Source organism: Scatophagus argus, chromosome 4 (assembly GCF_020382885.2).
Source record: "Scatophagus argus isolate fScaArg1 chromosome 4, fScaArg1.pri, whole genome shotgun sequence".
Classification (NCBI taxonomy): domain Eukaryota; kingdom Metazoa; phylum Chordata; class Actinopteri; family Scatophagidae; genus Scatophagus; species Scatophagus argus.
Genome location: NC_058496.1, coordinates 18947543 through 18974634, shown reverse-complemented (window position 1 = coordinate 18974634; position 27092 = coordinate 18947543). Strand labels below are relative to the sequence as shown.

At 40.9% G+C, this 27092-nt stretch overlaps 2 protein-coding genes across 5 annotated transcripts in view; both read left to right on the top strand.

Moving 5' to 3' along the window:
• The first annotated feature begins 8627 nt into the window (after window positions 1-8627).
• On the top strand, window positions 8628-13029 carry LOC124057699 (lysosomal membrane ascorbate-dependent ferrireductase CYB561A3). 2 transcript variants are annotated; one of them, XM_046386195.1, is made up of 7 exons: window positions 8628-8763; window positions 9161-9305; window positions 9919-10123; window positions 11901-12109; window positions 12256-12410; window positions 12499-12667; window positions 12765-13029. In XM_046386195.1, the coding sequence occupies exons 2-7, from the start codon at window positions 9168-9170 to the stop codon at window positions 12789-12791; spliced, it is 903 nt and encodes a 300-aa protein (XP_046242151.1). In that variant the 5' UTR covers window positions 8628-8763; window positions 9161-9167; the 3' UTR covers window positions 12792-13029. The 2 variants fall into 2 exon arrangements, with proteins under 2 accessions (XP_046242151.1, XP_046242152.1); XM_046386196.1 differs by lacking the exon at window positions 8628-8763 and having other exon boundaries at window positions 9275-9407.
• A 4466-nt stretch (window positions 13030-17495) lies between these two features.
• loxl2b (lysyl oxidase-like 2b) overlaps window positions 17496-27092 on the top strand; it is a 43497-nt gene continuing 33900 nt past the window's right edge. Inside the window, exons 1-4 of one of the 3 annotated variants that reach the window (XM_046386156.1) lie at window positions 17496-17665; window positions 19992-20045; window positions 21220-21579; window positions 21896-22071. In XM_046386156.1, the coding sequence (XP_046242112.1) occupies window position 17665; window positions 19992-20045; window positions 21220-21579; window positions 21896-22071 (591 nt within the window). In that variant the 5' untranslated portion in view covers window positions 17496-17664. Of the gene's footprint in view, window positions 17666-19988; window positions 20046-21219; window positions 21580-21895; window positions 22072-27092 lie in introns of all 3 variants that reach the window. The other 2 variants (XM_046386158.1, XM_046386157.1) reach the window with 2 other exon arrangements.

Genomic DNA, 27092 nt, shown 5'->3' with positions numbered 1-27092 from the left:
AGGGCTCTGATATCTAGCTCTGATATAGTTTTGTATAACTGCAAAACTTTTCATTGCAAGCTCTGCATCATCATGATGATGTAATAAACAAGTCGAATGAGATATCTGATATCCTGTTTTATTGACTGTCTTCATCTTTATGGAGAATATGATAACATATTCTGCAAATAGAATATTACAAACAGTGAGAAACACAAATTATGTGTAGTTATATGTTAGCACACTAAATATAAATATTACCACAGTTCATGCAAGAAATCTGTGCAAAGTAATGATCGTTTCATTCAGTTCAAATTGCTCAACTACCAAAAATGTACTCGTGCAGATAATCTGAACCTGCCAAGAAACTAGAATTGAACTTGTCAAATAAACCTCACAGAGTAAAAAGTACAATTACAACTAGAAAGGAGCAGTAAAGTGTTAAGTACAGTAAAAATAAAGGTAAAGAAAAATACCTGGAAATTGTACACTACTTAATAATGTACTTGATATTTCACCACTGCCAATTAGCCATGTCAGTGAACTAACACTCACAATGCCAATACCTGAAATGCAGCCACCATTGAGGACCTAATCTTCTATGTTGGTTTAAAAGTTGCACATTTAAGTTCATTCTTGACCTTGAAAAACTAACTGAAGACTTTTTGTGCTCATGTCAGTCATGTGATATAACACCAATGCGATGTTCACAGGATGAATGGGAAAGATAACTACATCATCTTGTTGTGAGCATTCACACCAGGTAATTATGTATGTAGATCCTGTGAGAGTTAAAAATATTGTGCATTGATAAAAAAAAAACCCACCATATCCATTAAATTTGGGTTTAATGATCCCGGACAGACTATGACTATGTGAGATTGCCAATATTTGCTTGATTTTGGGAACTTTTGTGTTCAAGTTGAATATATCACTTTCATTAATAAAGTCTGAATTGTCTTTCAGTTGATTCATTCTGTACAGTGGAATGTGAAGGCACTTTTGAACATGCCTAGGAATATGTTTTGTTTTGTCTGATATGAGCCCCAAGCATGAACAGGAGATGAAATTTTCTGTCCCCTTTCCTCAGCAGGGTGGCTTCTTTCTGCACAGCAAGGCCTAGAATGTGGAATGTCTCGTCTGTCTGGAGATTGTCCACACCAGGAGAGCATTGATGGAGCCTGAAGCCTGGGCATTTTGCTGCCTGCTCCTGTGCTCTTTCCAGAAGAGCCAGGTCACATTTGTGGAGAACGTGCTGGGAAAGAGCATTGTTGAAAGGCATAACCCCCACCTCACTGAATCCAGGGACTCAGCTTCATCACAGTCTGACAATGAGGAGCTTTTGGTTGAGGCCTCTGTTAGTAACTTGGATGACATGGACTATGTTGAGGGGTTAATCAAATTTAAGCTGGAATCTTCTGAGAGCACTCGCCAGCTGCAACTGGGGCTGGCTGATCACCATGATGACAATAACATGCTGGACACCCTGCATGGAGGATGAACAAGAGACTTGATTGTGAGTCCAAAAGTCTTGGGTCCCAGCCGGTAAGGCTGCTTCCTTCTGGCCAAACTCATTTATTTTTATTCACTTCATACAGCTCAGCATGCATCAGGACTGGTAATACAAGCATGGTTACTACATAAAAAAGCAGTGAGGGAGCTGCTCACTTCCTGTGTTGAAACTGTCTCACCCTCTGTTGCTGTGGCACAGTATTCATTTTCTGTCTCTCAGAGCCACCCATATTCCTGGGTGCCTGGAACAATAATGGAACATAATGCATCTCTGGGTATCAATACAAAAGTGCATCCATGGCCCAATATTTTCATTTCACTCCGTGAATGTGATACTTCCTGTTCTGGAGAGGGTCCTTCAAGAGGATCTGCCCCTGATCCTGATGGCCAGAGAAGTTGAGGTATTCCAAGATAATCAGTCTGCTAGGAACTAAGTCTTGGCAGCTTTCTCTCCACGGGGACCTTAGTGGGAGCGGAGGTGATATATCTATGCTGCAGTGGCGGGCCCTCAAGGCCAGCAAGGCCTTCTCTGCTGACCTAAACACTATCAGAAGCACTGAACTACATTTACAACCTAAATTCTAATATTTGTTCCATGAAATTGTATTAATTTATTCCCAACAGTTTATCTCTTCATTTCGCAGCGTGTCTCTCGGCTACACCGCTTCCAGTGCGTGTATGTGGATATTCGATTTTTGTCCAATCAGATTTCAGCCTCTATGTGTTGCCATGTCAGTCTAATCTGCCCAGGGCCTTCAGGATCAGTAGTGCTGGCCCACACAATTTGGACTATATTAGCCATTGACTGTTTCTTTAACCAATCAGATTTCAGAATCCTCCCTGTGACGCTTTCCAGGGCCAGCTAGCTAGCTTTTTCCGTTCTCTTATTGGTCAGTCAGAGCAAAAGTCACAGCCAAGTGCGACTAGCAGTTCTGAACTGCTCTGGATGATGTACATGGCACAGTTGTGGTTGTAGTGTATCGGTTTGGAGTTGTCTAAACTGTGTTTCTTGTTTAATTAATAATGATAATTATACTCAACACGCAAAATCCCTTTCTCTCCAATGCCACGCCTTGTCATATTGTGTTTTTGGATAGTATCAATGTTTTGCTTTTTTTTGGGGGGGGGGTGTAATTGCGACGTGATAGTGGTTGTATTAAGAGGTGGACTAAGTCAGGTATGTCCCACTGAAGACCCAGGTACCAGATGCATGGCTTCCTGTTGTGAGGTCCAGTTTAATAGTGAAAGGTCTGCCCCCAAACTGGGGTAATGCCAATCCAGAAAGCAAAGGTATCATTCATTAGAGGCCTATGAAAGACAGACATTTGAGCAGTGGTGTCAGGACTGAAATGTTCTCCTTGTTCAGTGCTATGTAGCAGAAGCTTTGGTGTTCCCTCTTGAACTGCTGGATAAAGATCTCTTTTTTCATGATTAAGGTCTGTTTGGTTGGCTGTATCTGCCAGTCATGTTGGATTTGTGGAGTTCACCCTCGTCATGCCTTTCTTAAAGGGAGTCCACTGGCCTAAGGTTAAATTCAGTGTCTCCTTATGGGATTTGACATGTCCTGTGTATGTGTAACATGCCTACATATAGACGACATTCAAATTGTGCTTTCATGTTACAAGTTTGTTTTGCTAATCTGTCCAGGGGCAAAGCTTTGTCTTAACATTGGCTTTCTCTTTGGATTGTGGATACTGTGTGTGGATCTCCCCACTCCCCACAACAGCAGAGGTCTTCCTTACCACAGCCAAGAAGTCATCACTATACTCTTATTTGGTTTCACTGGGTGCAACAGTCCTGTCTGTGGCTCATTCTGTCCTCTCTGCTTAGTTGATGATGTGCCAATGTGCTGGAGATTTGACTCTGAACCAGCAAACTAGGATATCACGCTATGTGTGGTATGACACCACAGGACACCACTGAGCAATACAGTCATTGCCCAAATGAGACCTCTCTTCATTTCTGTGCATCTTTGGCACTCATAGCAGCTGCTAAATGTTGTGAAGGTGACTCAACAAGGGACATGTTGCAACCTGCTGAGGTTGTAGACATTAGCATTTGCTGCAATTGGTCATGGTTCATGGGTGGATACTGCTTTCTCTGCTGTGCTTAGTTAATTCAAAAAGGGTTAAGAGTGATTGGCCAGATATTTGAGTGAAGCTTAAACCTTCTCACTGGTTCTGTAGCTGTAGTTAAATTGACAAATATGAGTTCTACATTCGGGACGGCACGGTGGTGCAGTGGTTAGCACTGTCGCCTCATAGCAAGAGGGTTCCAGGTTCGAATCCCAGTCTGGGCCCTTCTATGTGGAGTTTGCATGTTCTCCCTGTGCCTGCGTGGGTTTTCTCCGGGTACTCCGGCTTCCTCCCACAATACCAAAAACATGCACATTAGGTTAATTGGCTACTCTAAATTGCCCCTAGGTGTGAGTGTGAGAGTGTGTGGTTGTCTGTCTTTGTGTGTTGGCCCTGCGATTGACTGGCGACCAGTCCAGGGTGAACCCCGCCTCTCGCCCGTAGTCAGCTGGGATAGGCTCCGACCCTGACGGATAAGCGGTATAGAAAATGGATGGATGGAGTTCTACATTCACTCATTAATCTATCTTCATGAGCTACTTGGACGTCCCTTTACTTCCTAATAATTTCTGTGGTTCTGCTGCCTCATTTTCTCCTTCATTCCTCATTCAGCAGGTTGCATAGCTGTTCATTTACTCTTGTGACAAGTGTCTTTGTCTTACATTACCATTATGAATGTTGATGGGATAACCATGTCTGTTCATTCAGATTCTAGCCCTACAGTGTAAAGTCAGAGCCAGAGCATTTTATAGCGGTGTCGCAGAAACATTCGGCTAATTTATACCTCTGCTGTAACCAATCAGTTTTCTGACTCTCATGCATCAAACTAATGCTCTCTGAGAACATTATGAAACATTCTGTCGCCACCGTCTAGTGTACCAAATTACCACTCAGAAAAAAGTGATTTAAGCTATGTGCTATGAAAGAGCTCAGCTGCCTTTGCTATATAAGTCAATAATAAGCCTGTATATAAAAAAATAGCTGCACTGTGAGGTTGCTGTGACGTTTCACTGCTCATTGTCAAGAAAACCAAATTGGTTGGGTCCAGTGATTGTTTCTCACCATATATTGCCATAGTGAAGTGAATATGAAAATGATAGTGGTTGTTATGCTACCATGCACGCAATGACAATATTAGCATGTTAATTTTACCATTTTTATCTTTTAGCATGTTTACTTAAGAATGTTTGCATGCTCATATTTGCTACCACTAAACATAAGGTTAAGTTAAGGATTATTGTGTAGTTTGGCCATAAACCAAATTACTGGTAAATTACATTTTTGAACAGATCATCCGCACATCAGAACAACCCCTCACTCCCAGAAGGCATAAGGATTTATCATTCGGAAACCTTGAATGTGCAACATTTAGTCCTAGTCTATCATTATTCAAATTAGAGAACAAGACTGTCTAAAAAGTGTCAGTCAAATCTCAAGACACTCTCAATGACAGAGCGAGTGAATTTTGGGCTAAAATTTGTCAGGTGGACAGAAATATGACTCCATCTTAACATTGTACTATATCTGCTTAATGTGCCAATAAGCCACCGTTTGCTAACATGTTTGCCATATCAGCTTTAGAGGATGATATGAATGTCAATGTTACCCCTAAGAAACCCAAACAATTAATGTAGCTTTTAAATCAGATTTTATCAAGCCATCAACAGGAATCTGACTCTCATTCCCTGAAACACTCAGCACCTTTTGACTCCTTTAGAATCTTTTTTCTCTATTTTAGCGACTGGACTGCAGTTTCCTGTGATTATTGGTTAGGCCCCAAGAAGCCCAGCTGCCACTCCAGAGAATTCATTCCCAGTCTGTGATAACAGCTCCATTGGCACTCCACAGCTGCCAAGGACTTCATGGAACTGAAGGCAGTGTCCCAAACCCTTTAGTGTGTGTCATTGTGAACCAAAAAGCTTCTGGGATCACATTGACGAAAACACTCTTGAGCTGTGTCTTATTGCCATACCTATAATATGGAAGTGTTCAGTTAGCATCACTTCGATTTCAAATCACATTTTCATTGCCATTGTACCTGTGTTCATGCAAAAATAATAAATGAGATTTCCTCCAACTCTAGCTTACATAATTCCCCTCACGTCCATGTAAGAGCTGTTCCAAAATGGTGCTGGGTACTTCTTATGTGCAATTTTGAGTGAATAGGGCCTGATTTTGATGAAGGCTATGATGATCACTCCATTCAGGCCAAGTATGAAGGAAATAAAAGACTTCATACCAAGAGCTCTATTAATCAGTGTTGAGAAAGGGAGTAAAAAGGCATTCAATCTTACTTTTCTTGCCTTCGGGGCTACTCCATAGAACTTAAAGGACAATAGAAGTGAAATTCTGCTCACAAATATGAATCTATAGGAAAGAGTGTAAAATATGCTGCATCCTTTGCTGGAAACAAAGGGAGATTTTGCCATTTTCCTTAATCTGAATTTGTTATACTGATGTACCACACTGCAGAGAATAAATTGTAAAGGGTAGAAAAGGTCACTGTGACAGAATTCGGGATGAATTTCTCAGAATAAGAGAAGGTAATTTCTAATTCACAAAGTCAGCCTTCTATTCACTGTCAACAGATAGTTCCGTGCCGTGTATCAGTATGACATCACAAACGTGAGTCTTGATTCTTCAGTTTGCTTCAGGACAAAACCATTCATTCTACTTATTCTGCGGCATAATAACACAGATGTCAGTTTCAGTGAGATTCCCGGCCAGGATTGTATTCTCTACACTTCGTCTGTGAGGACATTGAGCTCTCTGAGCTGAACTGCTGCGGAATCAGGGTGCAATAAACGTTTGAATATTACACCTTACTCTGGTCTCCTTTGTGTGAGTGAGCTGCACTGTGGGTCCAAAAAGAGAGCATTTTGTCATCAGGCAAATCAACAGGCCATCAACAGGTATGAAATATAGACATTCATGTTCCCTAAAGGATGAATCCTATTCAGTTTGGTGATCCCCTGACTTGTGAATGAAAACATTCTGAGCTCCACCATGACTGAAATTCATATTTGCACTTCGAGTGAAATGACTCAATAGTCACTGACTTCAGCTTTTGAATAAACACCAGCCCCTGTACTTTATGTACTTTACACTGTGCTGCTGGGGCCGACCACACTGAGGGGGACTCTGAGGAGTATTTGAAAACATCATTTCAAGGAGTCTGTCAGAGGATCTGAGAGACTTTGATAATATAAGGCACCCGCTGACAGCTTGATTCTTGTCTGTTTAAGAGAATAATGCTGGAAGACAGCTCTGTTGTTTTTCTGAGAACTACTGTATGAAGTATTCCAGCTACATAATCAAAGATTCAGCCTGAAACCTAAATGTGGCTGCAACTCTGCTGCAGCACAATGTAGTGAGATCTGGGGCAAACTTATTTTTGTTTGAAGGTATACAATCACTTCAGCTAATGCAAGCTCAAGAAAGTTGACATTTGCTACAACTGCTAAAAAACAACAACAACACAAAGTCTGTGCACAAATCTGAAATAAGAGTGCATGCAGCACAAGCCTGGGACTATGCACAGTTGAATGTGCCGTAGATGAGATGAATTACCATGCATGTATACGTGGCATCTTACATTTGGGTGACTAATACTGCCAGCACTGGTCCCAAGAGGTCCCAACATATTCAATGTTGTTGTGTGCTACTCTTTGTTCTGATGTTTCTTTTAGTCCTTAAGGAAAAAATATACATTTATGAAGTAACATTAAAGATGATACAGTCACTAAATCAACTAGCTGTTTTTTAGTAATGCTAATTTCAAGTACATATGCAATATCATATTCATGCTCATACATGAACCAGCTGAACTAAGCAAGAAACTGCCCTGGAGCACAACACCTTCAGGGGGCCTGAAGGCTCTAGGTTTACTTTGGCACTAAGTTTGCGGCCATTTAAATTACTGCAGATTTGTTTAGTAATACTGTGCACACCTCTATAAATGGAAGTGAATGGGGCCTCAATGACAGAATCTTGAAGACGGGATCTGAGTTAAGAACTATTTTTAAAGACTTTATTCAATATAAATAATAGTAATAGCAATCAAATAACAGTATAAAAGGCAGTTATTCAGTTTAAATTGCCTTTACATGGTGCATCTCACTAAATAAATACGTACTTAATCAAGTTACTACAAACTGATTACAGTAAGAGAAACATGGGAATCAGTAGAGGGTCAGTCTCTGGCTTAGTGTCGAGAAGCAAATTAGCAAAATTATAGAACAAATAAAATAATCAGGTTCCGAAACGCAATGCTACAGGGAAGGAAAACAAAGAAAGTCCTTATTAACAAGTGTGATATGTTTATGTAATGCAGTTATTTGGCATTTTAATGTAGAATCCTTCATAATTTTACATTTTCTAATAATAGTTAATAGTTTTCCTGTATTGTATACATCTGTCTGTAGCAGCATTGTTATTTTTGTGACCCAAAACGCCCCATAGTACAGTTTCATAGTTTTCATCCTTTTTGGGGATAGCATATAAGACTGCCTCCAGGTGGAGCTGAAAGACGGCAGATCTCTACAGGTCTGCCCCATGCAGGCTCAGCCCTCATCACTCAGGTCACTTCTCCTGCAATCACTGTAATAGCAGCCTTCCTCACAGCGTGTGAGGCAAAGTAGTTATGCCTATTAATTCATAGGCCTATTCTTATGTAATCACAGACTTGTTTATTGGCTCTGCAGTTCATGGCTTTGTTGTTGTATTATTTGATTGTTTTGTTTGTGTTACAGTTTGTTTTAATATTGCATGTGTGTATCATAGATCCTCTTTTAATTTTCCAAGCTGGGTCTTTACTTTGCTGCAATGACCTTATTTCTCTAACTTATCAATAAAGTTTTATCCTATCATTTTTATCATGAGGCTGACTGTTCAGAGCTGAGGAAAATAGCATCAGAAGAAGTGGAGGGCAAAGCATTAAAATTATACAACTTTAAATTATTCAATTGTATAATTAAAGAATCACAGTAGTGTTGATTATACAATGTGGGGTGCTGCCGGGTACGGTGATGACTAATAAACAACATTTCCCAGAAGGCGTTGCGCTGTCAATAAGGAAATGGAATGTGTAAATATCTCTTCCTGAATTGAAAGTGTTTAAAGGCTAAACGCAGCTTTTGCTGTCGACGTTTTAGTTATCTTCTGTCGTCTGTACATATGAGGAGTGTTGGTACATGAGGTACATGTCTAAACATTTTTAGCTTTATTTTTTGAGTATTTCCAGACTGTTTGTGTTTGTGTTCCAGCACGTTCGTAACTCAAGAATAATGACTCCGTTTGGGAAACACGTATACTTTCCAACGTTTTCAGTGTATGAATATATATATAATTGCCAAGTAACCTAAAATTAAGTTGAAAAAGCAAAATTCGTCAAGGTTACATGAACGTCGAAGTGATGTAACTTATCTCTCTAACTTATCGCTCTGGTGCTTGCAGTCACGAGATGTGCCCCCTGTGTTGGGCTACAATAAACATTTCCTCCTGACATAGGATAATGTTTTTGATTGGCTGAACTCTTTTAACAAAACAGCCAAAATAATTGACGTGTCCCACTCCCACTCGTGTCTTATTTATAGGCAGTAGATGAAGCGGGCTGGCCCTTCTGCTCCCCGGTGTTCCTCCACCACTGACCGCTTCCCCCTCAGCCACCTCAACGCAGCAGAAAGTGGAAGTGAGACTCCAGCTGAGCCAGAGAAAAGCGAAGTGAGAGCACAGAGCACCGTGAGTATCCGTCAGAGACCGACCAGGGAGCATCATCTGGCGAAGTATTTGTAGTATAGTGGAGTAGGAAGTGTTGTCAGTGTTACGGCAGCTGTGGAGAAGGTAAGGCGAGCAGCACTGGCGCATTTCTGATCGTAATCAAATGTCAAACTAATGTGAAAATCCTCAGTTTGATGTCATGCTGAAAAACAAACAGACTGTGTCACTTAAAGGTCGGAAGAAGTGATCGACAGTGATTCAGCAACCTCTGCGGCATTTTTTATCACGAAGTTGTGATTATTTAAAGGACGTTTTGACTTAATGTTTTGATTACTTTTTGCATTCATTTAATTTGGTTCCCATTTATGCTGCTTTTATTTGTTTCAACGGACAAATTGTGAGCAAGAACATGTTTAATAAGGTTAAAACTTGGCTCGATATGGTTGAAATGGTTGATTTTTTTAGGTGTCATATAACCTTGTTTCAGCAGTATTTCCACCACTATATTTCAATGTTGAAAAGAAAAAAAACAAAACACATTTAACTAGAGTTTTCCAGGGCTTATCCTTGACATTTGGAGACACATTGACCTGACACTATGACACTATTCATTAAGTTCTTTCATTTGTTACAGCCTACAGATCTGTCCAGGATGAGGTCTGTCGTCAGCTTCTACATTTTCTACGTGCTCTCCCTGCTTCTGGGCCTGGCCTGCGTGGTGTGTGTGTGTTTGTGGAACAGCAAGTGGCGCGGCGGTTTCGCCTGGGACGGCTCAGCCCTGCAGTTCAACTGGCACCCCGTCTTGATGGTAACCGGTCTGGTTGTGCTGTATGGCTACGGTGAGTCCCTTTTTAAATTTGGATCATGCAGAGTTTCATTTCTGTTTCTCACTTCTGTTCTTCCTTATGACATACAGACTGTATTAAGGTAATTATACATCCCAGGCTTCATAGATACCTGCTGTGTAATTAAATGCATTGCTGCAGTAGTGTGAATGTGAGGTAATGCCCGCAGCGAGTGAGTTTCTTAAAGTGCCACACTTCAGAGACTGCAGTCTGTCTTTTTTGGAGTAAAATTTGATCAGATTTTCAACTGTAACGTGTCTCCACAACGGTACCTGATGTGCTGGACATCACGTCTTGTCTGTCTGTCCCTGTTTAGATACATTCATGTGAACACAATGATTTAGTACAAGGCAGGAAAAATTAGGAAAGACTACCCCATTGAAATACATTAAACCTTTGTACTCATAGATTTTAATTGTAGTTATAAGTGACCAATGGACACACCATTTATCATTTTGTATATCTGTGATATACTGATCACCTCTGTGATATTACAGAGGTTTTAGAATGTAACGTCCATTAGATTTTTATAGTTTGGTTCCAAATAGCAAATAATAGACAACTGACAGATGTAGTACATTTTACTATATTGAATCTGAAACCTGCATAGAAAATATTAATCATATTACCTAATACTGAGGCAGGATAAACAATATGATGGATGATATTTACACCTGCAAAAAGCTCAGCTGCATGTATGGGCTTTCTACCACATGTTTTTAATGATGCATCGTGTTTCAGTTGCTGTAGCTGTCCTTCACATCTGTCGTCAGAATCAGCACCTGGCAGCATTTCTCTGTTTGGTTTTAGCTTGTCCCCTGTGAGTCAAGAGGTTAGTTACTATCCAGGGGTGCCACTGGATTACAGTCAGATACAGCCTGTCCATGTCTCAGGAGCAAGCCAAACACACTTTTGGTCATTTTGTGGACAGGTGCCCTCAGCACACCTTTAGCACACTAGGACACGGGGTGGGATCAGATCAGAAATTATAAGTGGGTGTATTAGAAGCTGTGACAACTCCCTCCGGAGTTCTCTTCAGAGAAACTGTACTGTTGTGTGTGTGTGTTTGAGTTTCAAATATGAGATGATGACAGATGATGACTCTTTTTAGCTCAGTTTTCACTGTTATGCACATGTTGTCAAATCAGTTGTCTCCATGTTTTCTGTAATGGCATACAGATTTATTTATCAGCACAATGAACCATAACCATCCGCAGTTAGAAACACCACAGTGTCTTGGATAAAACAGAAACATTTAAACGTGGTCCAATCTTTTGCATGTTGTTTTCTTTAAGTTAAAGCTTAAAGTGATGCATAGGTCCCAGCTTAGGTGGGGATATAAGCTCAGTGCATCATAGCCAATGCTAAAACAGAGTGCTGAGATTCAGTTTCAACAAAATAAGAAAGCATCAGATTTTCATGATAAAATCCACCAGGAGCCTCAAAAATTCAGTGTAATTCAACAGAAATGTGCCATTGGATGTACCTGTTTATTTTCTCTGTCACATTGTTTTCTGTGCCGTGATGTTGCACCTAGGAGGACAAAACATCAGTTCAAACTAGTATAATCACTTTTTCACATTTTTGTTTTTGATCTCATTCCATTCTCACACGCACGTACACCGGGATGGCAGCGGGTACCACGCAACACCCGGACATGTGGACGGGAGGACATCATCAGACTTATTTTCTCAGTTTCCTGCAGCATCACAGAAGACATGGTACAACTGTTATGCACACTTAACCTATTGATGCATCATTTCCCCCGCAGGAGCTGTGCTGTACCGTATTCCCCTGACCTGGGGCCAGAATAAACTCCCCTGGAAGCTAGTGCATGCTACCCTGATGCTCCTCGCCCTTGTCCTGTCTATCGTGGGACTTTGTGCTGTGTTTGACTTCCACAATGCCAAAAACATTGCAAACCTCTACTCGTTGCACAGCTGGATTGGAATCACTGCCACAGCTCTTTTCGCCATACAGGTATACAACTTTGAAACAGAATCACTTAACTAACCAGGTGTAATAAGATCAGGTATGAAGGGTTGTTTTATCTCACTGAGACATGGTTTTTCTGCCTTTGTGTTTCCTGTTTATGTGAATGTCTGTCCCTGCACTCACTCTTCCAGTGGGTGGTGGGTTTGACTTCCTTCCTCCTGCCGTGCTCCCCCACATCACTGCGCAAACTCCTGAAACCCATACATGTGTGGTTTGGAGGCAGCATACTCACTCTCAGCATTGTTGCCTGCATCTCTGGAATCAATGAGAAACTCATCTTTTCTCTGTGAGTGCCACGATTCTGTTACTTCTCATTGATATTTCCCTTCCAGAGAAACTGCTAAAACTGTCCTTTTAAATGTGTTTTTCCACAGCAAAGGCAGCGGCAATGGAACACAGCCATACGCTAACCTTCCACCTGAGGCTGTGCTAGGAAATTCATTAGGAGTTTTGATTGTAGCCTTTGGCTTGGTTGTTTTTAAGATATTGTCTAACCACAAATGGCAGCGACCAGACTCGGGGCCTGAGGATATGGCTTACACGGTGAGAATATCAGTGCAGTTGATATACAATAATAGAGTTCAGACGATTTGTTTTATTCAAGCGTTGCATAACTGTCGTCATCTCCTGTCTTCCACAGCCGTTATTCCAAGAAGACAATGAATGAAGTAAATTTCGAAAGGTATCGCCACATCCAACCTGCTCATGCAAAATTAGTTCATTCGTCGAGGATGACAAGTGGCCTTAAAAATTAAAAAGTTAAGTTCTGTTTTGTATGTGCAAGCAGCTGTCTGAACTGTGTGGGAACTATCAGGGACTATTATGAATGTACATATTTATTTGAAATTTGTATTTATGGTTGCTTTTTTGCCAAAAGAAAAATAAAAAAAAAGTGTTTCCTCAAAGCTGTGACACTTTTCCCTCCTACACTGTACAAGCTCTCCCATGATGCACAGTAGTTTTTACAGCATGCAGTAAAGCTCTAACTGGCTGCAGGTAAATTTTACTTTAGGATAGGGTGGTGTTGCTGTCCCATGAAGACCTCTGTTAGTTGATGAGCAGAACAGACATTAAGTTTATCTTGATAAGCTTTAATCATCTAAAACCTTTGAGACAACATTTAAGAATGAATACTTCAGCATATAATAGTCTTTTTAGTATATGTCTTAAATTCAGTGAGCAGATCCGTCCATCCATCCATCCATTTTCTATACCGCTTATCCGTCAGGGTCACAGGGGAGCTGGAGCCTATCCCAGCTGACTACGGGCGAGAGGTGGGGTTCCGAGAGGTGGCGTTCACCCAGTCAATCGCAGGGGGCCAACACACAAAGACAAACACACTCTCACACTCACACCTAGGGACAATGTAGAGTAGCCAATTAACCTAATGTATTGGTATTGTGGGAGGAAGCCGGAGTACCCGGAGAAAACCCACGCAGGCACAGGGAGAACATGCAAACTCCACATAGAAGGGCCCAGACTGGGATTCGAACCTGGAACCCTCTTGCTATGAGGTGACAGTGCTAACCACTGCACCACCGTGCCGCCCTCAGTGAGCAGATGATAAAAAAAAAAAAAAGTTTAAAAACGAGCTGCTATCCTGGTTAGTGGGAGAAGAGTGTAATACAAAAGAATACTGTGAACTCAATACATAATACATACACACATGTAAAATTTGGGTGTTATCAGTTAAGTTTATTGTATATTGTATTAAACTGGGATTTTCAGGTTTCAAGTACACCTTAGGTGTCATTCATGTACTTGATTCAGTCCATTTTTGATTGGTTATTCCAGCCTGTCACTCTGGTATTAAGATGTTCCTGTGGTATAATATAGAACTCCAGGTTCAGTTTCTTAATATTTCCCAGTGCCTTCAGCCACATGGCATAGCCTTCTTTAACCAATAGATCCTGTTGAGATGTTCATAATTAGCTGTGATATATAAATGTTACCATGTGATAAAAGTTCTGTACTTATGTCACATGTTGATCCCTGAGCTGATTTCATTCTGAAGGAAAGGTATGAGATACAGTCCAAAGCCTGGGGAAAAGACAAGTAAGGAAACCTTGAATATTTTATGGTGAAGAATGAATGAAAAAAAAAACTGGTGTTGTGTGAATTGTGAGTTCGATGTCTGACTGAGATCTATGGCCAAATGTTGGTTTTCAGTTAACATAATGTTGCCTGGGCAGCGGTTCACTCCCTTCTTTAAAGATTAATTCAAATGCCATGAAGAATTAGTTACAAATTAATTCAGTTAATGTTATTCATCTGGTTGTGAAATCTGGACATTTCAGTTTTGTCATCCTTCGTGTTTCTCCGTTCTACATGTCATCCCATGTAGAGTTTACAGCTGCAGAAAAATACTTACCTGTCTGTGGTTTTCCTGAACTAACAGGTTGCAGATCCACTTCGATTAATAAACCATCTGAAATCCACGTGAAAAAATCTGTAAAAAAGCTTCTCGTAATATTTAGGGCCATCTGCTTGAAGCCATATTTAGGATTTCCTGGGAAACCATAGCAACGGCTTTCATCTTTTTCCTGAAAACATAATGAAAGCCAACAATCTGGTCTGTCTCGAGTAAACTCACAACCCCCTCAGTGAGAGCTGTGACTTTTTGTGAGTTGTGAGTTTTTGCAACACCACACTAGCAGAGGATCTTCACATTTGGACTTCAACCCTGCCTTTCTGTTGAGACTCAAAAACAACAACGCTGTACAGCTGATATGATAAAGACTCAAATGGAATGTGGCTGTTCAGTCAAAACATAACTAGGCAGGACAAGAACCTACAAGGTAGTTGCAGATGTGACTAAGCTGATTCTCTCACAATACGCTTCCTGTGTAAGCACAAAAACACTGTCATAGTTGGCTCTGATAACAGAACAGTGCTGAAGTGTTTTTGTTTTCCAAAACCACAAAAACAGAAGTAGAGAGAACAATCGGGAAGTTTATTGTGATTGTGTACACCGCAGGTCTCAACACAAAATGTCATGAGCGGAACAGCTGTAACACATCGGATCAGATGTGTTGCCATGTTTGTCATGTTAGCGCACAGTGTTAGCATTGCTAATGAGTGCTACAGTGTACAGCCAGGGCTGATGGGAAAGTCTTTGGTTCAGCAGGTATTTGGTCATAAACCCTGTTACTGGACAAATTAAAAATTGGATCTGTTGATGATGCTAGATGATAAGGAATCACCAAAGTATGATTTATCCTGAACCAAATCCATTCAATAGTCATTCAGACATTTCAGTGTTGGCCCAACTGACCAGCTTTTAGTTAAACAGGCGGTTATGTGTCAGAATATCAGGCACAATTCCTCCATAAAATCACAACTTGTATTTTTTTACATTTCAGTTTTATTAAATTGGATTGAATAAAGAGATGACAATAAGTGAGCTTGAGATGTGATAGAGATTACAAAGAGTTCGTTGTCATAGCATTGATGATAATCCTGGTAATAATGGCTGTGTAATGTGGAATGTAATGTCAAACGTGTGATACAAATTTTTGTCTCCTATTCCTCTTGATGGCCAGGGCCCCACCCTGGGTTCTGTATCAGATCAGCAGCACACATATGAAAGAGGGGAAGGTAAAGTGAATTCATGCAACACTGATCATGATCAGTCGCTGTTTGGTGTCTCCTGTTCATAAGATAACAACAGCTGCACTGCAGAGCCACTAATAATCTTTCTGGTTTGTTTTAAAAGCAAAGTCCTAGAACAGAAGGTGACCTGACAATTTTATACACAAAGTGGAACCTTTAGCAGTTTTTTTTCATTTGGCCAGTGTGCCACAAAGTCTACCACATTTCTGCAGGAACAAAAAAAGGTTCTGTTGTACACAAGGTGGCAGCAGAGTCGAGGTCAGGCCAGTGAAGTGTTTCTGTCAGGACACTTCGCTACATTGTTGGGATCAGAATTTAATCATCTGTCATGTACAGATTTATCATGAGGAGTGACAAACGGAGAAGGCATTCTCCTAGGACAGCCCAAAGTTGCCTTCATGTACTTCTGCACATACAGTTGAGTACCAATGTATGACTGGAGAGAGCAGTGAAAATGAAACAGACGGTGTTGCATAAGGAATTCAGAGAGTATGGATAGAGTGTTAAAAACTCATAGTGAAAGTGATTTTTTAAAAATTAATGTCAATAATACATTATTGACATTTACAGCAGTACATTTCCACAATAAGAAAATAAAATATCAGTTATAACTACATGCCTGACAGATATTGGTTCCTCCCCATTGTGAAGTACGGCTCAGCGCTGTGCCTCTTATCTCTAAAATGAGGCAGAAGCCAAAACAAGAACACACTCAATTAGTTTCATTATCATCTTCCAGCCAAAAGCACTTGAAAATCCAATAACGCATATTTATTGTTTATATTGTGCTATAATGAGTTTAGACGGATCTATGTTGAATTTTAAAGAGACCAAAGATTTTGCTACTCACAAGGATCGAGGTAATTCATTTGTCCTTGTACAACACTGGGTTGCACAAAGAAAATAGGCTACTTTACACTAAATGAAACCTGAATGAACTTAAAGTCTCTGTCTTTTGAACTGTTAGTGCAAATTTGCTGCAATTGTTGAAACAGCAGCCTATTTATATCCAGTAGATATCAAGCAAGCAAGTACTCATTTTGAATTTTGTCCATCTGTTGAATGAAATCCTTCTACAGCTCTTTTTGGTTTCCACCATGTCCCTAATATATGTGACTTTTTGCTAATCTGCTAATGTTAGTTTTTACTATTTGTTCACCCATTAGGTGCTCTGTGTACTATGCGGTGCTGTGTATGTTGGCTTACCACAGGTTGCATGACCCTTTGCAGTACCAGAAGCATGTAAGAGCAGTGAGAGTGATCCAAAATAGTAAAGTTTTGGGGAAAACCAAAACAATGAGCTGAAAAATGCCCTAAAGGCTGCACAGCGCTGAGATGACTGCAGCTGGCTCGTAGCCTGCATTTCAGTGGCTTCATATCAATGGCCCCTTTCACATACAACTTCTTATGTTATGTATTGTTAATACAGAACTAAAGTTATGGCAAAGCTAGGCTTACTTTTTTGAATTTATTAAAACAACCACATTTAACGACTCCAAAACTGGCTTGTTTCAGGCCTATATCATACTGCAGCTACACCCTGAAATCACATTATAACACTCGGTGCTTTTCCACTAAGGAGATGTCGATGCTATTTTCATGGTTGTTGAATATTCGCTTTGACGTTTTTACAGGTTTTCCAGCAGTCACCGAAGGTAGCATTGTATCATAACAAACAGCGCTGCGTTCAGGTCAGATCCGCTATTTCCATGTCCAGTGCCATCTCCGGTGAGGTCATCGTAAAGGTGGGCGTCAGTGGGCGGGGCCACAGCAGCTCCGCTCCAAAGCCTGAGCTCTTACATGAGAGGGAGTGAAAGTTTACAGAGAAGGAGAAGAAGCAGCTGACTTTTGTCTTTGGTCTGTCTGTTGGTGCAGCGTGCAGGCGCACACGGCCTCAGGGGGGGACAGTCCTCAGCGGCGACAGCGAAAGTAAGTCCAGCTAGAGCCTGAAAATATGCGAAAGAACTGGACTTTGACATGGAGACCCACTGTGTCTGTGATGGTCAGCAGTGATGTTACTGCACGGTTTTCCTTTGTGTTGAGTTAGTGGCTGCATCATGGTTTCAGATCTTTCTGAAATCTGGCTGTATCTGTATTATGAAGTCTTTAAGGACTAAGTAAGTGATAGAATAGGAGCTAAACTTGCAGAAACAGTCTCAGTTGTTATTTTCTTTCATCTTTTAAAGTCATTTAAACATGTTAGTCAATTAGTCAGTCGTCGAAAGATTAACTGTGTGATTTTGAGAATCTGCTAAATCATTTGTCAAGAAAAATCCCAACTGTTTGTTCGTTCTAATGCCTTCAAAGTAAGGATTTGCTGCTTTCCTCCCTGTTTTATTTCATAATGTGAAAGCATTTATGTTTTCAGTTGTTGGTCAGACAGAATAACCAATCTGGCCTCCAGGAATCTTGTAATGACCTTTTGTTCTGCACTTTCTGGCATTTAATTGACTAAACAGTAAAATAATCAATGACTTGATCGTTAATCATTAGTTTCATTTTCATAAGAAAAGGTGTCTTGACTACAGGTCATTTTTTAAGCAGCATCTACATGCATCTATATGACACAGTATTCTCTTCATATGAATCAGGCCCGTTGTTCTTCTCTCTGATCGAAATGATTAAACAAAGCTTTGTGAGGTGGAGAAAAAGTCACAGTTCAAACTTTTTTGAAGCGTTTCAGTCTCAGCCCACCTCTGTGTGTCTGTTTGCAGCACAGCTCCCCTCGCAGTGCTTCAGAAAAGGGCAGGGACGAGCAGCTGACTTTACATAAACTAACATTTTGACCTTTACAGCCGAAGCACAGAGCAGCAGGTGGGACACGTATGCCTGGCTTTCGTGGAGGTAGAAGTACTTTGGATGTGTATAATAGACCGAACAGGATGTTGACACTGACATTAGTTTTAGTTAAAAGTTGTTGGGTTTTTTTTTCCATCTAAAAAAATCCTGGTGAGCATTTCTTTAGTCCAGAAACATCTGTCAGTTGTTCTAAAGCAAAAAAGCAGCAGAGGTTTCAGATTTCAGGAGTTTGTACTTCAGTGAGGTTCTTGACGTTATTACCTAATACTTTTACCCTCCCACCCACCCACACACACACAAAAACAGCTTTTTACCTGCTATTACTTGTAGTGCTGTTTATGCATTGAGACTTCTTTGTTGTGAGTTGAAGAGTTTTGCTGATATCAGCTGCAGAGATGTTTGTCTTCTATAGTTCCCACATGAAACTGCTCACAACAAAGTCTGTGGATTATCTTAAGTAACCGGCTCATCATTTCTGGAATGGGACATTGATGTTGAGTCTTTGAAGTTTAGTTTGTTTTTTGTCTGTTTTTTTTTCTTCACTCTTTGAGCGCCACCATGGGTTAAATTCAGAGATGAGCTGCTGTGTTTCTATGTGTATTGCCTGAGCCAAACTTTAGTTTTGACACACACACTGGCCATGTTTTTCTAAGGACAACGTCGCTGTATGGACACATTGTAAGCAGAACCAGAGGCCGCGGTCTTCATTCCATCTGTTCATTCAGTAATGTGTGTGTTGTTTCTGGCTTGTGTAACCACTGCCACGTTACAATGAGGAAAGTCGAAACCCTGCAGTCGAAGGATCGTCTGTCTCCTGCCAGATGTTTTTACACAAAAGCTCAAGATTTTGAGATTTTGACATTTAATGGTGTGTGGAAACACAGCTGTTGATAGGTTTCAGTTTCATGTATTTGAGCTCTTGGTGATATCAGTCTTAGATTTATGATTTATTCTTTTTCCTTAAGTTAAGTTTGGAGTTACAGCAGCCTACAGGTGTCTGTTTCAAGCTTGAGGCCAGTGTTTCTTGGACTCAACTCAAACTCTGAACGCAACTCAAGAGAAAACTTTTGGATGATCACCTCTTGACACACGATAATTTGAATAACCGTGCAACTGTTTCACATACATTCACATTTAGCTACTTTCTATTCTCAAATGAAATATCACAATAATGAACCACAGCCAGTCATGGAATTGCTTCCCTTTGCTCTTCGTAAGACCTGTTGGAGTGTTTGTCTGTCATGTGAAAAATCCTTCTGTGTGGGAAGTGAGAGCTTCATCATTTGCACAAGTACAACTGGAAATTTTTTGAAAAGGTTTAAAAAGATGTTTGGAAACTGTTTTTGAATTGTTACAACATAAGTTACCACAATTGCTATCTTCCAAAAAGGGAAGGGATTTTGCAGATTATTGCTTTAAAGCTTCATTAACTGATTTACTGAGCTTTTGTTAGCAGTGAAAGAAGGCGTAACCCCAACTCTGACACGCCATCTTCATCATCGACATCATTGTAAGTTGTGAGAATGTGTTAGCAAAGAAATGGATTTTTATAGCAGACATAAAGCAACATTAGCATCTATTTGGAGTTCACTCTCCTTTTAAGATTAAAGATTAAAGATTAAAGTGACATATTTTGTCATTGGAGGGAACTCACTCCAACGAAATTTGTTCTCTGCATTTAAGCCACCCAAGTGACGTGCACACACACACAGCAAACCCGGGGCAGTGGGCGACCGCGTGCAGCGCCCGGGGAGCAGTGGGGGTTAGGTACCTTGCTCAAGGGTACCTCAGCCATGGACACCGGGACGGGGAATCGAACCAGCGATCCACCGGTTACGGGTCCGACACCCTAACCGCTGATCCACGACTGCCCCACATCCACGACTGTATCATCTGAGTCATTGGTGGCAGCTTTGTTGTGGTGTCTGCTGACCCCTGAGAGAAATATGTGGCCTTTTGTGCTTCTAAATGCTCCACTGCAAGACACATACAGTGGGTTTATCACAGTGTTTTGTTTTGTTTTTTTTGTAATTTAAAGCAGCTGATTGCTGCTGGAAATGATGTTGAGAGCCAGTAAAGGGAACCAAAACAGTACATTTGTGTCCTCTAAAAGACAGAACAAGTTGCTAAAAGGCTAAGAGGTGCTGCAGGGTCAAGTGGCACTTCCCTGTCTGATATTCAACATTTTTCCGATTATCAATGTCAGTGTTTTATTTTATTTTTTTGTCTTACTGCAGATAAAATAAATTAATTGAAAAATGTGTTTATTGGTCAATCCCTACAAGAGACCCCTTTCACATCGTTTAATTTTAATGATTAATGAAGCTCTGTATTCCAAATGAGTCATTGGTGGCAGGCTGTTCAACATTCAGCTTTTTAGAATTGCACAAATTTTATGAGCTCACCAAAGACAGATTGAAAAAGCAATGATGAAAATTAAGGTGGCAAAGGCTCTTCGGAGCAGATTTTTTGCCCAGATCAAGGTTAACCTGATGACATCATAAGGGGTTCTCAGACGGCAAAATCTGCTGTGAAGTGTCTCTTTCATGTGCCCTTTCATACTTTCATGTTCTTCAGCTTGATTTTTCTCTAATGAACATCAAGCACCATTGTGGAGAACCGTCTGAGAGAGTTGCCAGAAAATTTTAATGACTGCTCCTCTTTTTTTTTCTTCTTCTCATCAGTTCCAATCAAAATGCGGGCTATCTGGTGTCTACCCTGCTGCATTGTCATTCTGTCAGCGCTATTAGAGCTGGCTTTTGCTCAGTACGAACATCTCAGCTACCCTCCGGGTTACCCTGAGCCAGAACAGGAACAGTACACTGCCCCACAGCTGTTGCCAGACACACCCAGGATTCAGCTCCGATTAGCAGGAGAAAAGAGGAAACACAACGAGGGCCGCGTGGAGGTTTTCTACAACGCCGAATGGGGCACTGTCTGTGATGATGACTTCACTATCCACGCCGCTCAGGTGGTGTGCAGGGAGCTGGGCTATGTGGAAGCCATCTCATGGTCACCATCTTCAAAATATGGGAAAGGACAAGGTACTAAAGAATTGTTGTGGCACATTCAGTATAATAAATGTGCTCTAACATATCATCATCACATTCCTCGCAATAAAAATCCATGACAATTTTTAATACAACTGTCAATTTTAGCTGAGCACGCAGTATATTGATGTACGCATTTATTAGAAACTGATTCATGGTGAATGATTCACAATTTTTAGAGAAACCAGTTTACCCTGCAGAAGGACTTTATTACTTATCTGTTTCTATACTCTATCCTGTTGTTTCCACCATGAAAGGGGAAAATTCTTCCACATGGAAGTACTGATGAATTTCTCTTTTGTCTGGTCAGGACCCATCTGGTTTGACAATCTCCACTGCACTGGCAAAGAAAAGACCTTGGCGCTGTGTCCCTCCAATGGAATCGGTGTTTCAGACTGCAAACACACTGAAGATGTAGGCGTGGTGTGCAGCGACAAGAGGATCCCGGGTTTCAAATTTATCAACACGCTGCCCAACCATGTAGAGGTAAACTTTCACCGTCTGAAATCTCACATCAGCTCCTCTGTTAAAGTAATGAGATATTTTCATTCAGACGTGGGTGTCTGCGCAGTCGGCCGCATTATGACAGGACCACTGGGGAGGAAGTCACGACGCTCATGCCATATTTGGCACCCAAACCCAAGTTATCCGTGATGGATTAATAATTACACTATATATTATGATTATATATTAATAATAATTAATCATTCATTAGTATAGAGAAGGCAAGAGACTAACGTTTGCACTTTTTGCACTGAACCACATAATACATTTTCCTGGCAACTTGCTTCTTGCTAGTACATGTCTGTGACTGAGAAATGAAAAAAAGAACGGGCACAATAAAACAAAACAGCACTGAAAGTTGATCTGTCTTCACTTTTCTGTCCTCAAATAGTATTCTGGATCCACACTTACTATGATGCAACTTAATACCACCTTTTTGACTTCACTAGAGTTTTTCTTTTAGACTCGAAAAAGCCTGTAAATATTCTCATTCATCCAGGTCATGGTTATCTCAAGGAAAATTGACTAGGCTGGGACTAGTCCTGGGACTAGTCCCAGCCCAGTCAAGCGAGCATGAACTGGGATCTTGGATGAACTGGGGGTCTTGGATAAGACGGTCTTGGGTCTTGGATAAGACGTGAAACGTCTTCAAAGACAAATAACTAAGTCCAGTTGCATTCGATTGAATTTTTCTTGAGAGACTCGAAAAAGCTTCTCCTGAGTCAGAGCACACATCATAGAATTGTTTTCACAGACTTCACAGTATTCCTAGATAATCAATCAAATCACAAATCTTTTGCGCTTTTTGGGTGGAAACTGCTCTGTACACTTAAAGTCAAAAACCTGCCTTCTGATTTAATGACAGCCCTTTCTAAATAGCCTGCAGTGAAAGGGTGTTAGTGAAAGTGAGGTTAAACTGGTAATTGCTAGGTGTTGCACTCATAAGTGTCAGAGCTGTCTGGCCAGATCATTAAAAGGCTCTGCCGAGCATCAGTTTCTGAGCCGGCCAGTAAGCTCCGAGCTAATTGCCACAAAAAACAGAATGTTATCTCTCTGTTCACTGAGCAGGCCTCATGAATCCACATTCCAATGTTAGGATCAAACTGCAGAGACCACTCTGTCTCTATCAGACTCTGACCCACTCCTCTGCTTTCTATTTTGTTGGAGAGTTTAAAAGCTAAAGATTTCATAACACTCTCTAAACACGTGGACAGCTCAGCAGAGCTTTTCTTTTCTTTCCCAAAAGAAACTGGAATTGAAAACCATTCACTGAGCCCCCTGCTGCTGGCAGACATAGTATACTCTCTCAAACAGCAGAGTTTGTGAAAGAGGTTTTAATCCATATTTTATATTACCAATATACTAAATAACTGTGTAAATGAACTGCATTTATGTAGTACTTTGTCTAGTCTGTTTTTTTTCTCAGCATTCACACACATCCTTACACTGGTGACAGAGGCTGCTATGCACAGATGTGACCTTATGACCAGATGTTCACACATACTCACACTCCGATGGCTATGCCTTCAGTAGCAACTGGGGGTTCGGTGTCTTGCTATTGTTGATACTGTCAGTGAAACGGTCACACAGTTTATTGTACATTACCTGCTCCACATACAGGCACAGTTAGAGGCCAGCTGGTAAATGTAGTGAACAATTTAGCAGAGATGGTCAAGTTCAAAATCATGAATATTGGACTCTGGACTTTTTCAGGTGACCAGAAAGACAACTGCAATGAATTGTAATGATTCTCTGTAAGTACTCGATGTGTAAATAAGTGATGATAGCAAGGTCATAATATCAACTTGAAAGGTGATTATACAACACATTCTCATCCCAGCTTGTCCCACACCGGTGCTTTGTCACGCCCTGGTGCGTCTCATCCAGAAGTGCAAGTTTTGGTGTCGAGTCTGGCCGACGCGTATCTACTTAACAGGAAACAGCACTTTGGTTAAGTTTAAGCAGTAACACTACATGGATAGATTTACAAAAGACTGGCGACTTGTCTTTCGTGTCACATTAATTGCAAACTCTGGTCTCCTGGGCAAAAGTCATGTGTGATCAACTGCACCGACCTCCACCACTCCTGGGACTTTCTAGCTTTGTATGTCCTACTGTGCATTTGCCCTGGTAGTCTAATATTAATGCTACAGTCTTTGCATTGGAGGTACCCTAAAGCCCACTGAAATGCTGAGGGACGTGCCAGAAAGGTGGTATTTGATGGGAATGAATCCACGCATAATGATATGTATGTTAATGTTGTGCTCACAACTTGTTTCTGTTGTCCCCAAGTGTTAATCCAGTGACATGGTCAGAATCGCAATGGACTGTTAGTGCACAGATTCTCCTTCCATGCCACCTATGTTATCTAAAGTGGGACTTAGTCTTTCTCAAAAGATTCGGCATGCTATGCTAGCAGCTATTGTAGGTGGAAGCCACTGGCCACAAGCAGCGTCTAGCAGGCTTCAACCCCAACTGACAGCTGACTCAAGTGACAGGACTTATCAGACTCCCTCTGGAGATCTGAAAGGCTTTGTACAGCCTTTTCCCATAGTACAGCGGGACTCTAAACAGACTTTGATGTGTAAAATTAGTGGAGTTCTTCTTCAAAGCTGCATTATTGGTGCAGATACATGTAGCTGACTTCCTGTGCAGTGGTTTACAGATTACGATTCTCCAGAGAGCATGGCTGGTCTAGAGGTCTAGACGTGTGCAATCAAGATGGGGTTGTATATATATAAAAAACCCATCAGAGTCAGCTTTTTCCATTCACTAAAAGTAGTCATATTGGGCTCTGAGTATGTAGAACACAACCATCCAGGCCTGCCACACAGAGGGCCTGGCCTTATCATCTGGAAGTGGTAATCTGGTGACTCACCCTGGCGTGTACTGTAATGGCAGCCATTACGACATGTCGCTGGGGGTTTTGTGGTAGGGGATGATTAGTATGCCCTCAGTGTGCTTGGGAGCCAGCATGTTGAGGTACCACTGCCTTCGCAGGTGATGGTAACCTCAGTACAACGTTCAGCCTTTCCACCGCAGAGGAAATACCCAGAGAATGAGCTAAGAGGGAGGTGAAACATGAAGCCTTGCACGCACGTGTTGCTGACCTTTGACATCAGATTCCTCTCTGTGACTACTTTGTCTTCTCACAGTGTCACAAGTCGAGAGTTGCCAGTTTTTTTTTTGACCAACTTGTAAACTTGCAGAAAATAAACATGTTGTTCCATGGATTTGCTCTTTCGTGGTCAGCAGAGTGCATTGTGTCTCAGTCAGCTGCACAGTAAACAACACAGACTGACACCCAGTGTTCGTTGGTCCGTGGTATCTCTCCGCTGTTTATTTATATATTCCTGACATGCTTGAGGAAGTCTGTTCCTGTGCCTCAACATTTCAGTTTATGCGGGATTAACTGTGGCGAGTGACTGAGGTCTGACCTGAGATCACGCGCATGCATTACATTCCATTTCAAACCAATTTAAACATGAAGAAATTCCACAGTGTATGAAATGTGATGTTTGGCAGTGCCCGTTTCCACACTGGTGCAACCGGCTGGCTGATTTATTTATTTATATGAACAGTAATGCAGTCAGTCAACCTCCTCAACCTGATTTATTCAAGTCAACACTCAGGAGAGGACAAAAACAGCCGTTAGAAGCACCCAAGGAGCAGTCCGTGAGAGAGGAATATTTTAGTCATTAGACGTTACGGGAGAATGTCAAGTGATGTGGAGACTGCACATTATAGAAATGTCTGTGAGCAGTGAAGAAGAACGGGAGAGATGTATTTAGGGCTGAGTATTGTAATCTTAGCCATTTACAGTGCAAATGTCCACAATTATAAGTCATCAAAAGCTTTTACAAAGGGAACGAAAATAAATTATAATTTTGGACTCTCACTCCCAAATAACTGTTTTGATAATCGAATAATCTCACCCTAATGAAACACATTTTCTAGTTCCAGCATCTCTTCTGCATTGATGTTCTTTTCTTTGCCTTCGGCTAAAGTGAACACATTTGGGTTTTGAAGTGTTAATTGACCAAAACAAGCAATTTGATGACATCACCTTGAGCTGTAGGAGATTGCAACATGCATCATCATCATCATCATCATCACTTTGTGACATTCAATAATAAGATCCAGTGTGTAGTGTTTATTAACAGAAACTGAATATAATGTTCATGATTTTGTTGTCATTAGTGTATAATCACCTGGCACTAAGAGTAGTTATGCTCTTGTTACTTTAAAAAGAGCTTTTGGGCCTACAGAGGGAGCGGCTGCTCTTCCATGTTGCACCGCCATGTTTCTACTGAACCCCCGAACTGGCAGAGCAAATACTGGTTCTAGAGAGGGCCTTTCTTGTTTTTAGCAGCCACTGCAGAGGGAGGGTGTTCAGTTGGATGGTTCCTCATAACACTAGATGCAGCTAAATCCTACACACTGGACCTTTAAGTTATTAAATGAGAAAAATGATTAATTGATTAGCGGATTATAAAATAAAAAGCTATTAGCTATTATGATAATTGATTGATCATTTTGAGTCTTTTTTTTTTCATTAGTATAGAGAAGGAAAGAAATAATATTTTCTGGAGTGTTTATGCCTCAAGTCTGTTTTTTCAACAATTCGTGTGTAAAGGCAAGGTTGACGACCGATAAAAGGGCAATGAATACACATGTTTAAGTACGTTTGACAGACTAAGTGTGGATCAGGAATACTCGCACATGTCAAAAGAAAACTGCCCACTGCACGGAACGTTTAGCTGCTGCTGACATTAAAATATGCCGAAGTATATAACCAGTATTGACAGACATTTTGGTCTTGCAGGAACGCTGACGTCATGCAAGTGTGATGCTGACGTGGCCTGTTGTTCAGATATGGGGATAGATGCAGTTTTTCAAATGGGACAGGATTTGCTGTCCTTAAAGTTGAAGTGTGATAAAAAAGACACTAAAATTGAACATCAATCAAGGCATCAGAGAAAGTGCTTCTGAGGCAAAAAGTC

What these genes read in the sequence shown, in the direction of transcription:
- LOC124057699 (XM_046386195.1), top strand. Translation starts at nt 9,168, where the DNA reads ATGAAGCGGGCTGGCCCTTCTGCTCCCCGGTGTTCCTCCACCACTGAC. An exon ending in GAGAAACTCATCTTTTCTCT is followed by an intron (nt 12,411 to 12,498) that starts GTGAGTGCCACG and finishes GTTTTTCCACAG; the next exon opens with CAAAGGCAGCGGCAATGGAA. An exon ending in CTGAGGATATGGCTTACACG is followed by an intron (nt 12,668 to 12,764) that starts GTGAGAATATCA and finishes TGTCTTCCACAG; the next exon opens with CCGTTATTCCAAGAAGACAA.